The sequence below is a fragment of the Molothrus aeneus genome, chromosome 1 (assembly GCF_037042795.1).
Source record: "Molothrus aeneus isolate 106 chromosome 1, BPBGC_Maene_1.0, whole genome shotgun sequence".
Taxonomy (NCBI): Eukaryota; Metazoa; Chordata; class Aves; order Passeriformes; family Icteridae; genus Molothrus; species Molothrus aeneus.
In genome coordinates, this window is record NC_089646.1 from 83,567,401 (window position 1) to 83,583,356 (window position 15,956).

The window sequence follows — 15,956 nt, forward strand, 5'->3', positions numbered from 1 at the left end:
TGAATTTGAGCTTCACACCTGCTACTTCTTACTAGAGCACTGCTTGTTTTTCTTTTGACATGAAGAGTAGCAGCAGGGGAGATGCTGCCTTAACTCAAGGATTGGATTGGTAGAGCAAACACTTTGCATTCCTTGTGGCTTGCCTCTCCCCTTCAGAGGGAAATCTTACAAGAACCTTTGCCATTTTGAATGCTTGTATATATGTAAATATATACATAATAGATGTATATCTATAATTTGTAGTTCTCAAAGTTTTTGTAGTTGAACCACTGTAGTATTTTGCTGTGCCTTTTAGCTTTTCTAGCATATCATGCAATAATACTATTCTGCAATGAGAGAGGGTTTTCTTGAAAAAGAAAGTTACCTTTGATAAGAGGGAGACCTACACAAACTGATTAAAGTCTGCTTTGAGCTCTCCTGCCATTTCTGTCACTGAGCATCTGGTACTTTCTGTGAGCAAAGGCTGTGACTTGTGTTGGGTTGTTAGCTGGATTTATGGCCAAAGAAAGAACTTCCTAATTTACTTTCATTTATGGTAAGAGATATTTGGAACTCACCTTCTGGAAATGAGAGTTTGTCAGATTAGGTTCCACAGATACTGCCTCTTCATAAGCTCTTACTAGACCTCAAAAGTAGAGGATCTGAAGGTACAGGGATGTTATCTACCTCTTTCTCATAGGGTGGTGAATACAGAAAAGAATTTTCCCCTCGTATATTCTCCTTGATTTCTACGTGCTTCTGGGACGCTTCCTAGCATGATGAGGGAGCTCTGCTATGTGTTGGGAACCAGTTAAATAATTGCAGTTTCAGGCGTGTAAGATTGTCCTGACAACTGTAAAACACTTATTTATTTCTCCTGTTTTATGAGTATTGCTCATCAGGTATATCTGGCTCTGTGGACCTACGGAATTAGGGGGCTTCACTAGCACACTTGGTTGTGTTTTTAAAAAAATATAAGTTAAAAAATAAATTTGGTTTGGTGGATTTCTTCAGGACTTTTTGTTTTGCTTTTCAACCCAGAAATAAAGAAGGTCTCTAGAAACAGTTGCCCCAGCTCAAACGTGGTGTTTTGCAGCCATGTGCGTTATGCAGCTGCAGCTGACTCAGGTGTGGCAGCGACCAGCCAGGCCAGGAGAGTATAAAACTAATGTGAGTGGGCCAAACCCTGTGTGCACACAGGCATTCCCACCTCAGGGAATCCAGGCATGGCTGACTCCTAGAGGAACTGAAATACTGTGTGACTAGCACAGAGTTCACACTTTTTATTTTTCTCCTGAAAGTGATATTTCATGAGACAAGCAGTTGCAGTTCTGAAATGAGGAGAGAGCTGACATACATTTAACCAAATGGTATCCGGCACCCATACAAGAGAGTCAGAAAACACAGATAATATCTCACTTAACAAGCAGTATTTTTCCTGCCTTTTTTTCTTTTTTTTTTCTCCTTTTTTTTTTTTTTTTTTTTCAGTTCTAGGGTCTAACAGTTAAGGAAGGTGAAAAAATGGTACAAATGTTTCCACATCTAACATTAAGAGATCTCCTAGAACAAATCAGGCTGTGCTGCACTCTGCAAAAGCAGGAAGAAGAAACCCTCAATATTAAATACACACACACACACCCAACATTAGTTTCTGAAAGGATAGGGAATGAGATTTCTACAATGCATCCTGCCCTGGCTTTCTTTTCAACAATCATAGCACCAGCAGCACCATTCTAGCATGAACTGAATCACTCTCAGATCTGGATGCACATATGTTAAAGGAACATTTACAGGCTAAGGACTTCGACAGAAATAAAGGATACTAAAACCTTATTGAACTTTATTGCAGTTTTTTCCCCTCCCTCTCTTTCCTTATGGCTTCAGGTATATTTCTAGGGTAGAGATGAGGAAACTCAAAGAGAGAGAAGTTGAGGGTCTTACCAAGCATCACTGATCGGTTAGGCTCTTTGACTATTTTTATACAGAAATGGCAGTGTAGAAAATCTAAGACCATCTTACAGAGATGCAGATTGAAACAAAGGAATATTTGATACAGCCTGCAGTTGTAATTCTTTCTATTTTTGAGTTAACCAAGAGCAACACAAATCAGTGGCAGTACCAGAAACAGAACTTCAATTCCACAGCTAAGATGGCTTTTTATAAGAATTAATTAAAAAACCCAAAAACCACCCCCTCCACCCCAAGATTAGATTATTTTTTTATACTTCACTTCTTAAGCTACTTCGCTCTGTTATGTGACTTTCGAATAGTTTTCCCCAGCACTGGCCACTAGGTATTGGGGTGGGGTTTAGCTCCTTTTTCTTTGACCAGTTGTTGTTCTGGGCATGTCTGTTTGAAATTAAAATGGAAAGCATTCCCACCTTTCCCCACTCCCCTTCCATTTCTAAATTCAGTGGAAAAAGAATGTTGTTGTGATCGTGTATGTGTAAGATTGCCATGCAGTGATGAACTTACCATGGTGTAATGATTCAGATGTAGTTAAGGGATGAAATACAAATACGATGCTCTAGAATCCAAGAGACAGAGCTCAATAAATGGATCTATTTAAAATCCACTATTTTTGTCCTGTCTTTTTGCATGTAGGGATTTCTCAATCATGTGTAACAAGAAGAAATCAAATTATATTAAATGGGTCATTAAAGACAAGTTTATAAGTTTTCTTAACTGCAGTCTCCTGCAAAGAGGGAAACAGACCTGATCTCTGGCTTCTGCCCCACCAAGTCTAAGAGGCGAGTCTGGTTCATACCACCTGGGCAAACTGCTATTAATTTAACAAGTGGAAGACTGATACCCATTTAGTGAACCAAAGAGCTCACCACTGCAAATGTATTCTTCTGCTAACAGGTTTCTATTCCAAAAAGACTGCTCTGACTTCAAATCCTGCCTAGACTACATATTGTAGGATGCCTAATAACACAGTTATAAAGATATTATTTTGTTATCTGTTTTCCCATAGTTTTGGTATTACGAGTTTATATCGGTTTGTAGTCAAAAATAGTTTTCAGCTTTTTAGGATAATCGTTCTTCTCAGTCCAGACTCAGTCAAAGCATCAACATCTGTTGTTGTAACTGGGAGTGCTGTTTCATCCTTGGAAGATGCAGGTAGCTTTGGATTACTATTACTTTTTAACAAATTTTGTTAACTTATGTGTAATGTAAAGAGAGCTGCCAGGCTGTTGCTTGCCCTCCAATTAAACCTCTGGGTTTTTTTGGTTTCTGTTTTGTGTGGGGCAAAATAAGTTGAACAAACTGAAATATTTCAGCTATCTCTCCTCACTTATGCATTTTATCTGTAAGAGATGCCTCAACTTGGCAGGTTAAGACTTGCAATGGAAAGTTGCTGTCAGTTCTGTAAGTTTCCTACATCCCAGAAATCTGAAGAAATAATTGAATAAGGAGCTAAATTGTTAATGGCAAAAAAAAAAATTAATTCACTTACTTCCTGCTTTTATTTTCCTTTGCTGTAAAATTCATGCTCCCTCTTCTCCATTTATGCAATCTGCCTTTGCTCTTGCACTGAAATCCAGTGGGTGTAATTTTGCCCATTTAAGAATACACCACAGAAGCTGGGTATGAGAGGGACCTTATTAAATCATCTAGTTAATCCTCCTGCCAGTGCAGGACTGTTTATTCAATACCCTGGAGTTCTCTGGCTGCAGTTTGGGATGGTTCACCTGATGCAGCTCTCAAAACTCCTGCTCAGCAATTATTCCACAGTTTCATAGGTGTGTCATTAAGAAATGCAGTCACATACTCATTTAATTCATTTAAACATAAGTCTGTGCCAACACTCAAAACAGCTAATTTGGAAGATGATTTAAAACTACCTATCATTTCTCCCCATCATGATCAATATAGATGGGAAAATACAATACATTGATCCATCTAGGAGGCAGGGAGGAAACCATTCACCTCATTCAGATCAAGTCCATAACTGGCACCACTAAACTGCTGTCACTAAAGTAAGGTATATTTGGTTTAGTTTTTCCATTTCTGGTAAGTGTTTAAGGTTTAATTGATGTTTGTGTTTTAATGAGGGAATCCTCATTAGGAAAAACCCACTAATTTGCTAAGGCTGTGTGCCATAAAATTACTGCCCTTTCTGGTGTGACAATTGCCACAGGATGTCAAACAGATTTCATCAATGTAATTTGGTAACATCTCCATTTTCAAGACAAGGGTCTTGCGTGAATATTACTGCATTTAAATTCTGCTCTGGGCCTGTTCTGTTCTTTGCTATTAAAGCAAAGGCCAGTCTTTTAGTAATAGTCAATGAAACAAATCACTTAGATAATTCCTTCAGTAGATGTTTCCAAGGCATCCTTTTGCTAGGGATGTATGCAGTCATTTTGAAAGTTCTGCAAGACAGTGATAGTACTATTGGCAGGAGATGAATGCTGTTACTGAGGGGTGAATCAAGAAACCTCACAATTTCTGGAAGCACAATTTTAGCAAGAGTGTTCTTTTTTGTTACTGTATTGTGTTTGGCACTAAAACAGTTCCACAATATCTACAGTGTTTTAAAACACCAACCTGTTTGCCTCTGCAAAATCTTGTGTACTCAAGATGTTGGGGTTTGTTTCCTATTTGCAAATAGAAGACAATAAAATCCTTGAGGTCTGCTAGTTGTACATGTTTAAGTCCTGATACTTACAGGCATTTCACTACTTGTAGGCACAAGGACCAGCCAGAACTTGATCTGGGGGTATTAGTGAAGCTTGCTGGCATTATAGCTGAATTTTCAGTTGAAGATAAAACTTTATTTGAGGTAGTTCATTTGGAGCCCCAGAATACCTGTGGGTTAGAATTCCCTATGTCTTTGAAGCAAATCCAGATGTGTTCTTAAGGAGAAGTGTGGAAGAAAGAAGATTTTTTACCAAGGATGTCCATTTGATAACCTCTTTAATCTGTCAGTCTGTGTTGGCTAAATTGGATCTTCTGAGCATAGCAGCTGGAAAACATACATATCTCACAAATATCCAAAATGGTAAGACTAATAACTGTGCATCCATACTCAGTAAATTTGTCACAGACATTGATATGCATTCTTTTAAAAAATATTATTCCCCTGTATTCCTAAGAAGTTTTCTTTGTGGGAGAGTGGGGTTTGGTCCTAAGAATATCACATTTTAGTGGTGTTTAGGGGTTTTGTAAGTTTTGTTTGGTTTGTGGTTCCTCTTATGGTATTATTTGAAAATGAGGCTACTCTGACAATGACAATCTAACTGATGCTTTCCTCACTATTAGGAAAGGAAAGTCCTCCAACTAGTGATGTCCCTGATGATCCAGATGAACCGATGCCTATACCAGAGGACCTTTCAACTAGTACTGGAGGTCAGCAGAGTTCTAAGAATGACAGAATCTTGGGTAAGATAAAAAATACAATCTAATAAGAAATACTAGTAGATGATATAAGAATAATGTGAAATTACTTTTTCACAAGCTGGTAAACAAGCAGGTCCTGTGCCTTTCCATCTTCTTCAGGTGCATAGTGTTTTTTTGTGCAACCTTTGGTTTGGGAAAGGCATCTTCATCTGCAGAGAACTTATAAAGATCCTACTTTTGATCTTCTTACCATGACTGTTTCTTGATATTCTCCTCAGGAAAGAGAGTTTTCATTCTGTGTGGGAAATTGAATGAAATATGTGGGTCCAGGTCAAAATTATATGAAGTCAGATTTGATAAAAATTCAACAAATGCTCAAGTATTTTTATTATTATTTTGTTATTAATTTAAATGCTATCTTGAATGTTACTGTGTTATCTGCTATTCATATTTCTTCAGAAATGCATATTAGAACATACATAGTATTTATATATTTGAGATTCCAATATTTGATCTTCATTTGTCTTTGATTTTTTACCTGGGAGAACTTTGGGAAACACTTATCTTTTAGATAAAAATCCACAACTGATAAAGTCTGTTGGGTTAGAATTTTTGTCCAGAGATGATTGTGCAAAATGCTGATTATTCTTAGGGATCCCAGACTCACACCAAGGACTAGCAATGCTGATGACTACTCTATGCACCAGCTCCCATGTGGTGCACTAAAAAGACTGAGTATTACTTGAGCATCATGCCTGTTTACTAATAGGAAAAAGAAAAAGGAAAAGAGCGAAAAAAAGTACAGTGACTCTCAGAATGCTGTGATAAATGCCCTATGTGATAAAAATAGTTCTATAAATGGATGACTATCAAAGTACAAGTATTTACCCATGAATAAAAGTATTGTTCATTAATCTTACATTCTAACACTATTGTTAGAGTAAGGTGGACGATTTACAGAAAGATTGCAAGTGCCTTTAAATATTGTCTAAGGAAATGCAGTAAAGGATACTAGGTGGAAAGGGTGGCACAGAAGGCAAAATAATTAATTCAACATAATACAGAAGGATGGTGTCAGCATTAGGAATTGAACCTACTCCCAAACTCCAGCACAAGCTAGTAGTGAGTGCATCATCTTATGCATCTTCATTTTATTTATCATTTGATCCCCTCTTTTCAAAAATGTGAGCAAAAATTTCAGCTCCTAGATGCATATTGACATACTTTATGAAAAAAATCATATTTAAAAATGCTTTTTAACAATCTGATCACTTACTAAATGATTTATTTTTCAGTCCAGAGATCTTTGGACAAAATCTTTCATTAACTGCTTGTCTATCAACTCAGCAAAACGAGTTGTGTCACCTTTCTACCGCAGTAACTAACCCTACTAAATATTTAAGCCCTGAGTCAAAAATTAAATTTTTAAATTCTTTGTTCAAACCCAAACACGATTTTTCATTGTGTTGAATTTTCTTTGATGTACACACAAATATCATGAAGACGCAGCAAAGTTGAACTTCATATTTGCTGACGATGTAATGATTCTGTCAACAGTTCAGTCATATATCAACATGTACACATATTCTAAATATTATAAGTTCCATCTGTTATTCTCATTACTCAGCAATAAATTAGATTTTCCATGCTCTGACATTAACAATTTTTCTACAGCCACTTTACCCATAGGTCTTTTTTTATAAGGGTCATATCTTGTAGTGAGACATTTTCCATAGTCAACAGAAACAAAGACAACTCACAATACTCTGCTTTATGGATGATCTGTAGGTATCAATTCCAATGCTTGCAATATTTGTCTTTTCTGTAAAGCTGCGTGCACTTTTACCTCTTCTATTGCTCCTTTTTACTAACTTTAAGCTAGCTCTCTGAAAACAGTATACTAAAAAAAATAATTCTTCCTTTTTACAAAGAGGATGTGAATATATGCCCCAGGCATATCAGGAGCCATATGATTGCTGTTCACATTCTGGATCTTCAACTTAGGAATAAAATAATACCTTAGGAGTGGTGTTTGGCCTACATGATCCTATAGGTGTATTAGGGGTGAAGAGGGCTGTCTTCCTATGTAGGCGGTGGCCTGGCAGTGTAGACAGGCTTGGTGTTTAGTACAACACAATCATTGCCATGTCCCTGGATCTGCTCCTCACTGTTATTCATCACCAAACTTAGGTAGACAAGAATGATCTGAAAAATTTGTTTGAAGATTGAAAGATAGACAGGAGAGCATTGTAAAGACCTAGATGTTATCTATGTGTATCTGGCAGGTAGGAGCTATACTGCGGCCTGTGGTAATCAATAGGCCCTGCATGAGCAGATATGGCCAGCCAAGAATTTCTCTCTGTATGACTTTCCTAATGTCCCATCTGTTTCATTCATCAAGAGGGAATCCCCTAGCATTTGGATTTATTTCACCATAGGGTTTACAATGCATTCCACTTAACCTGTAACACCCTGAGAGATCAGCTGTCCATACAGCATACACCAAGGACTTTGAGTCAGACATTTAATGAAGTCTCTACATTCTGGAGGATTTTTTGGTATACGTAGGGCTATAGAGGTAACAATGGGAATTGCAAGTTTTTTAAATGAAAAGAATAAATATTTAGCTCATCCTACTGAAATTAGGTGGGAAGTCTTTTTTTTAGTTTTAATCAGTCTGTGAGATAGAAATGTTCAATTGACAACTTGCATACTCAGATTTGTAGTAACATTTAATGAAAAAATTTTTCATTATTTGACTCCTAGAGTCAAAATACCTTTTTCATCAATTTAGCATTTCAAAGGTCAAAGATGACAGGAAATAAGCTATTTTTAGAAAAAAAAGATAGGCTCTACTCTTCCATGTGTTTTTTAAAATCTCCTTTTGTGCTTCTTCCAAACATGTACTTAGACTTTAATGTGGTGCTACAGAGCTGATAGAAATATTTGAAATATTTCTCCTGGTCTGAGAAGGAAGGTGTTGAAGTCCTCTACTTGCCAGATTTTATTCGTTGCCTTTAGTTTTTGAATTATCATTTAAAATGACTACAGAGGGTGCAAATTTCATAAAGGAGGTACCAGGGGACCATGAAATGTATGTTTTGACTTGTGTCCCCAGGCAGGGGGGATAACCAAAACATGGGTTTCTTCTGACCAATGATCAACAGTTGTGAAAGGATAATTTACGGAAGTAAAGTCATCAACAGTTTCTAGTAATAACCCCAAGAAGCACACCAAAGCAGAAACATATTGGAAGAGATGTTCTGGTCACCATCAAGACTCTTCATTTCCTTGATGAGCTTACTATAATTTTAATGTTGCAACCCCCAGAAAGCCACTATGTCTTGAGCAGCTTCCTTCTGCATGCTTAATTTCTGCTGCTCTGTCCACTAGATCTTCTTACTTCATTGTCCTATTCTCCACCCCAAATTTACTTCTCAGGCTGATCTGACACCTGTAAAATTTTATTATTTTAATCTTGTTCTTTTTACCCATGTGTTCTACAGATAGTTTCTCTAGAAAACACAGTAAACATTTTCAGCAAAGTGTGAGATTTTCACAGCTCTTTAGGGCTCTAGAGACTCTCTTTTATCATCTCTCCTAAATATCCTTTTGAAATCTTGGTCTGAGTTATTTGGAAATCCACTGAAAGTCCATTCCATTAAGAATTAGTGCTTTGCAGCCTATTTTGAACAGCCCTATTTCTCATGGTACCCTATTGGAAATATCATTTGATAATTTCCAGTTTCTGCAAGGTTCAGGTTAAACGTTGTGTGCGCCTTTTGTGGATGATCAGTACTGAACATTCTGTATGTGGTAAACAGTTGCAATTTAGGGCTGTTAGTGCTCTGAGACTGTATCCTAATTCAAGCCATGTGTGGGAGGTTAATGAGTCAGTGATCTGTAAATCAAATCCTACTTCATGGAGAAAGAGCCCTTTGCTGCAGTGGTGGCATTTGTCTAGAAAGGTAGGCTGTGCCTTCCTTTATCCATAACTGCTCATTCTAGAGCTGGCCATCACTGGATAAAGTAAACCTCTTCTAACTTCTCACAGTGTTAGTGGCTTCAGAAAGAGGCTGTGGGCTCACCATTTCTGCACAGATAGCTGTCTGGTGCTGCAGATGACCATAGGCTTCTAAGATAGAAGTCAAATGTTACCACTGCAGTCACAGATTACAGTCTGGGCCTGGAACAAATAATGTATAGAAATCTTCTTTTTAAGAGGTGGGGAGAATTCATCTCACAAAATTGGGTTGAAACTGTCTAACAGTTGACAGAGTATACCCAAAGTAACCAGTCAGGGTGATCATAGACATCAGTAGAAAACAGACAAGATTCATATGAAGTTATAAAGTCTATTTGTTTAAAATAAATAGTATGGGAAGCAACATTAAAAGGAAGATTTTTTTGGACATTTTTCTCTCCCAGTGGGTAATACCAAGTAATGATGTTGTGTCCCTCTCACAACTCACATATTGAAGCAGAAGCCTGTGTACCTGCAGGCTTTGGTGCCTGGCATCGCTGAGACCCTGGCATTGCCTTCACACCCTGGGGTCCTCCCTCTCAGCCATGGGCATTCAGAGGTTGTAACCTGCATGAGGAGCTACTTACTGATGCAGGCAAGTGTCCCCTCTCTGAGAAGCTTCGATACTTTATTTCCTTAAAAGGAGCTCAACCATTTGAGAGCATGGGCACAAGAATTGCTGAGGGGCCACCACAGGCAACCACAACCATTGCCATTACATAAATCTACTGCAACTCACACACAGATGGGTGGAGACAGAGTAGAAGTGTGGAAAGGCTGCAGACAGAGGGGGAAAGCGAGGAAAGACAAAAGGGGAAGTGCCCCACCCCAGCTTGCAAAATCGGTCCTGTGGTTCAGACAGGTCCAGTGCACTGGTGCCCTGGTAATTCTGTGGGGCAGGAAAAGGGGCTGAAGAAAAAGACTGCTGGAACTAAGCATCTTTGCACACTCCTCCTTGTGGGTGTTCAGCGGCTATGAAGGCAATGTCTTGTGTATGAATAATAAAGTGTGGCATGTGTATGCCTGGACATTCAGAGAACCAAATTCCAAGAGCTGAAATAACCTGGAGAACCATGTAATATGTTTTATTTGCTCAGGTTTCAGATGGACATCTCTACTACTCAAAGGTCTGGAAGTGTGTAGAAACTGACAAGCCTTTGTAAATAATCAGTGATAATTGTTGTCTCACCTGATGTAGCCCCCATGAGAGTAGAGAGAAAATTTGTTTCGAGATGGTTTGGGGAGCTTTGAAAATTATCTTTAACCCTCCACAATGAGACAAGGCTTGAGAGTCCAACAGAGGAGGCTTCTGAAGGAATTGAAAAACTTGAAGCTGAAATATTTTAGGAACTTTTAAAAATAGGGAAGTCAGGAATCTCCCCTCTTGTTTGGTCTGAAGCCCCTATTTCTAACCCCTAAGTAACAGTCCCCAGTATGGACTGGCATTGTATGTTCTGAGAGCCTGCCAGTATGATGTATATTTTTTTAAGGAGAATGCAGGAGATATTTTTGTCAGGATTATTTTAGCTTTGCCTGCAAAATTCTAATAGGGATTTGTATACAGGAGGATGGGGATGGTTTAGTTGGAGAAGGCATGTGACAAATTTCATGAATGCCCTTAAATATGCTATACAGGATATAAGTTAAATTCCAGCCTTCAAAGGAATATTTTGCATGAGCATAGTGTGAAACAGAGTGAAGTGCAGAAGACCCTGGTATATGGGGCCATTGGGAATTTCCTGTTGTGCCAAGAGACAAGCTCTGACCTATGTAATGACTTGGAAAAATGTGCATGAAGGCAAATCGAAAAATGCCCTATTACTAAAGGTGAATTCCTCTATCAAATTTAAAAATGCTTGCTGCAAGTAATGGAGAGTGAACATTTTCAGAATAAACTTGCAAGAAATTTGTGGAAATAAGGGTGACCCAGCCTGGAAAACAGAGCTACTGCAGCCCCAGCATAGGCTGTGCTGCATTATGAGCTCAGTTCTCCCAACCTGTCCATGCAAAGCCAGATCAGGCATGTAAATATCTGCCCTCTTGATGCAACCATAGCACATGACAAAATCAAAGCCTTGAGAGCAGAACTGATCCTAAAAAGAGTTGTATTTTTACAATGATTTTTATTTAGTTTTGTGAGATTTTTTTTATTCAGAAACGTGACAGCAGCATGATTTGTGTTGCCACTGTGTGGCAACATGATATTGCAGGAGGTGCTGAAGCTATGTTTTTTTTCTCCTATTTCTCCAGAGCTGTGTAGCTTGTGCAGCTTATTTCATGAGCACTTGCTGGGTAAAGCTGTGTTTTCAGAAGATAGCATCAGCACAAAAGTCAGGAAAAACCTGGGAACTGAGCAAGTTTTGTTTGTTGGAGAGTGGCGAGCATTGCTTGAATAGGAGAGATGCAGTGTGTTTAGCTGTGTGGCTTTAGGTACAGAGATTGAGTCTGCTGATCTAAACTGCAGTGAGAGGAAGTTCTCTTTATCTGAGCAGAAGAGATGTGCCTTAGAGATAAGCCCCCTTCTAGCTCGGGAGTTGAATTTATCTAGCAGGATCTCAGCAGTGGCTGCAGCTCAACTCAGAAACACCAGGCTCTGGCTGGAAGATGGGCATATTTTAAGCTGGGGAGGACGTCTGTAACTGCAGTTTGCAAAAATTCAGGTGATTTCTAAGGGAATAATTCTTCATCAAAAGGTTGGATTCATCTCCTGACACCAGCCACCCCTCTGTTCTGTGTTAATTCTTGCTTAGTCTTTGTTGTAGGCTTGATTTTTACCTTGAGCAAGTTTTCTCTCACCCTGAGCGCTCTTGACTGCAGCCTTACCAAAAACTTAGCTGCTGGACTGAGACACAGTGCAGGAACTACTTGCCCCTACAGAGGTGATGTTTCAGAACTAGCTGCTCTTTTGGTCTTGTTCAACCACTCCTCACATTTCTGTAATTTCAGCTCCTGCTCTGGTGGCTCCCTGGGAAGAGATGGTTTCTGGCTGCAGAGGACCTGCAGCTATGCTCTCCCCTCAGATGAACTTCCTGGGCTCTGTCCCATAGTAAATGTGCAAACACAGTGTCACTCTGACTTGATCCACCACATCTGAGATTTGCAAGGAAGGATGTGCAGTGTGGCCATGCCTCCACAGTTTTCTCCAATGTAGAAAAAACCCTTTATGATAAAGAGAGGGCATGGAAGAGCTCCTTTTTGGAGCTGTAGTCCTAAAGCCAGGAGTGAACACCACTCATTGCAGGGCAGAGGTTTGTTCCCAAACCTTTTCCTTTGAGTTCACTGTGTGAGGTTTCTTGAAGCCTCAGACAGCCTCTAAGGAAAAAGCTTTGCCTGGCAGGCAGTAGAGAGGTGTGACATAGCCACCAGTGCAGGCTTACCCTCAGCATGTCATTTATGGTGGTGATGTGGGACCACAGGAAGCTGTTAACTTGTGAAGGTGGATCAGCTAGTGTCCCAGGATTTTGGCTTCCAGACACAGCTTATTGGAAACTGTCATGCCTCATCCAGCTGTCTCCCTGAACAAGTGAGCAGAAAAACAGCCCAAAAGCAGGCCAGACCTCAGCCTGCAATGCAAGACATCCTGCTGCTCCCTTCCTCTCTTGTCTCCTCCTTCAACCATAGATTCTGTGTGGATTCCGTGTTAAAAAGGTGCACATGCAGGAACACAATTCCTACTAAAGTAACCCCGGTGTGTGCTTATTTCTTTATTTTTTTTTACACATCTTGAAGTTAGGAATAATGCCTAGTTCTTGTATTGCAGTTTAGGGTCATGTTTCTCAGAAGCATTTAGGTGTCTAAGTTGCCTGCATAAAAAGAGATCCCAAGAAGGTATCTAATCTATCGTTTCACCATTAGCCATAGTGACATCACAGGCACCAAACAGGATTTTTGGGAGTGAGTAACTGATGCTCCATTGATGAGATTACAATCCTAACATGGCAAAATCCGTACCTAAAAACTGAATTAAGAACCTGATTGAAGGATTGCAGAAAAAAAAAGGGCAGAGCAAGCACAGAATTATTCTCAAATTCCAGCCAAAACAAGCCTGATCCAAAAAGAAAAGTTTAGGCACATATTTTCCTCTTTATTTTTCACATTCCATTTCTCTTGTTTCTCTTCCCTCAAAGATAGTCCAAAATTATCTTGCTTGAGAAGTGCAATAAATGTAGCAAAAATGGAGAAATATGACAGCATGAATTAACTTCCACTCTTCCCAGCCACATATCAGAGTTTAAAGGAAAAAAAAAAAAAAAAAAACCAAAAAAAAAGGAGGGAAAAAAAAGGAGAAGAAACTGAAGGGTAAGGAGAACTTTCACATGAACTTTTTTTTTACCCTGGAAATGTTACTTCTGAGGAAGTGGCTCTTACCAGAGTTTTCAGTAACGTCTAGATTATTTCATGGAATGATATGAGAAACTCACTTGTTCCCCGACACATCCTTAAAAAAATAAATAATAACTGAGATCTTTAGAATAAATTGCTAATTCCTTCATATAACAGAGTATCTGCATGTGATTTTGCCCTCCCTGCTGATTAAGTAACAACAGAAATGTTTAATGCAATGAAAAGGTGTGTTTGAACTAAAGTTGGCGAAGTTGGCGACACTTTCAGCTTGTGTTGCAATTAATAGAAGAGGAAATATTCATTCTCCATATTTCATCATTTAGAAGCATCCTGTGTTTGTAAGAAGCTGTGATCAGCCAACATCCCTGTTATGGATTTGAACTTCCCAAATCTTTGGTGGTTTTTGAGTTTTGGGGGTTTTTGTCTAAGCTAAGAGTTTTGTGTTCTGATTTTTCATAGTGGCTTAGGGGTTTTTTGGAGGGAGATCTGTCCCTTCTCATTCACAGTAGTGTGCACCTAAGCTATATGGGCCAAGTTATGGAACCTGTTTTTTCCTGCTGTGAATATGTGTTGCAATGCTCGGAAGTGGTGGTAGTGGTTGGCGTTGAAGCAGGATGGTTTCATTAGCACCAAAATAGGGACTGTGAACTGAGGAACACTGTTTCTGCACCCCTCATGCTGCATCTGCATTTCAGATACATCTTCCAGTTCTTTCCATATGAAAATTTATTTTCAGGGGAAAACAACACATGCACCTATAGAATTCGCTATGACAAATGTGTTTGCCTTATTATGGGGTGTTTGGGTTTTGTGCCCAGGTTTGCAAAGTGAAAACACCAATGAGACTGAGGGAAGTGTCAAACTGTGCATGATCCATTTGTACTCTGACCTCTAGCTGGCTGTCATTCACAATTCAGGCTGTAAATGTCTATGTCTTTCCAAAGCAAAGCACTCCTCCCAGTTTTCTCAGACTGAAGCCATGAGCAAAGAAGTGAGAACATCCCTTCCTCATTCATATGGCCCTTCCTTTCTGAGTCAGGGTTTGTTCTTTTTCCTTCCATTTGTAACTGGCATGTCCTGTGGCTGAATGGTGGAGAAGAGGTGGGGAAGCCTTAATGGCCAGCATGGTCACTGGATCTTTGTCTGCTGCAGGTGTGGATCTACAACAATTTAGCTAGATGTCAAATGGGAACTAGGCTTTTCTGGGGAGGGGTTGAGCTTCCTGCCCATTTGTCCACATAATGGCAAGTAGAAGTAAAAATGAGAAATGATAATTGTGCTATCAAAAGGCTTGAGTGCCTTTGGAGCCCAACACATGAAATATATGAGGGTGGAATAATGGTAATGAGGCATTACCTCTGTTGTAGTATCACATTTGTTTAATCTTGCCACTTCATTGCTAGTAGATCCTAGTAAAATTGGTATCCTATCATGGGCTTATTGTGGTGTTAAGTGGAATTCTTTTTCTCCTTGCAAAACAGACTAGAAAAGTCTGATATTGTTTATTCTGTAATCACACATTAATGAGTCTGTGCATTTGCTGTACAGTATAAGCATTAATAATAAGCTCTTTCCTGTGTTCAAAGAAAGAGACTGATTTATACCATACATGATACAGGCCTTGGTGTTTAGAAGATAATGGAAATATGTTTTTTATTTCTAAAGCCTTTTATAATTCATTTTTTCTCTTTAATACTCCCTTTGAAATTTGAAATGACCATGTATTTTCCAGCCATCAGGACCCATTTATTCCATATTTTCCCCTTTGCATGTTTATATGTACACACATACACATATGTACATACAAATATGTGTCTGTCAGCACACAAAATTATGTGACTGCAAAACCAAGTTCCTCTATGTTTATGTCTCTGTAAAAACATATGTACACATATGCAAAAGAACATTTATCTTGAAAGTTGAGCTTTTCCTTCTTCTTTAGACCAAGCAAATGTATGCTCTGCAACAAAAACACATGCCATAAAAATATTTTTTTCAAACCTAAAAGAGGAAAAGGTTAGTTCCTGCTAGCTTGTCTGTATCCCTATAAGAAACCTAACTGTAAATTCCATTTGGGAAGTGGGTAACAGCTGAGGAAGGTCCGCTTGTACCCCCTGTGGCTTTTGTAGTCTGTGTAAAGTGGCTGGGCCAAGGCAGCTGTGAAGGTCATAGTACAAGAAGGACCACCAAGGAGTTCATGAAGATAGTGGGAGATGGAGAAAGGAGGGAGAGAAACACCCATGCTCCCAAGTCTTCCTGTTAG

General features: G+C 39.0%; 1 protein-coding gene across 2 annotated transcripts in view; it reads left to right on the forward strand.

Moving 5' to 3' along the window:
• Positions 1-15,956, forward strand: part of IKZF1 (IKAROS family zinc finger 1) — a 66,457-nt gene that overhangs the window by 14,642 nt on the left and 35,859 nt on the right. For both annotated transcript variants that reach the window (XM_066545863.1, XM_066545856.1), the window contains exon 3: positions 5,248-5,367. In XM_066545863.1, the coding sequence (XP_066401960.1) occupies positions 5,248-5,367 (120 nt within the window). The remainder of the gene's footprint in view (positions 1-5,247; positions 5,368-15,956) is intronic.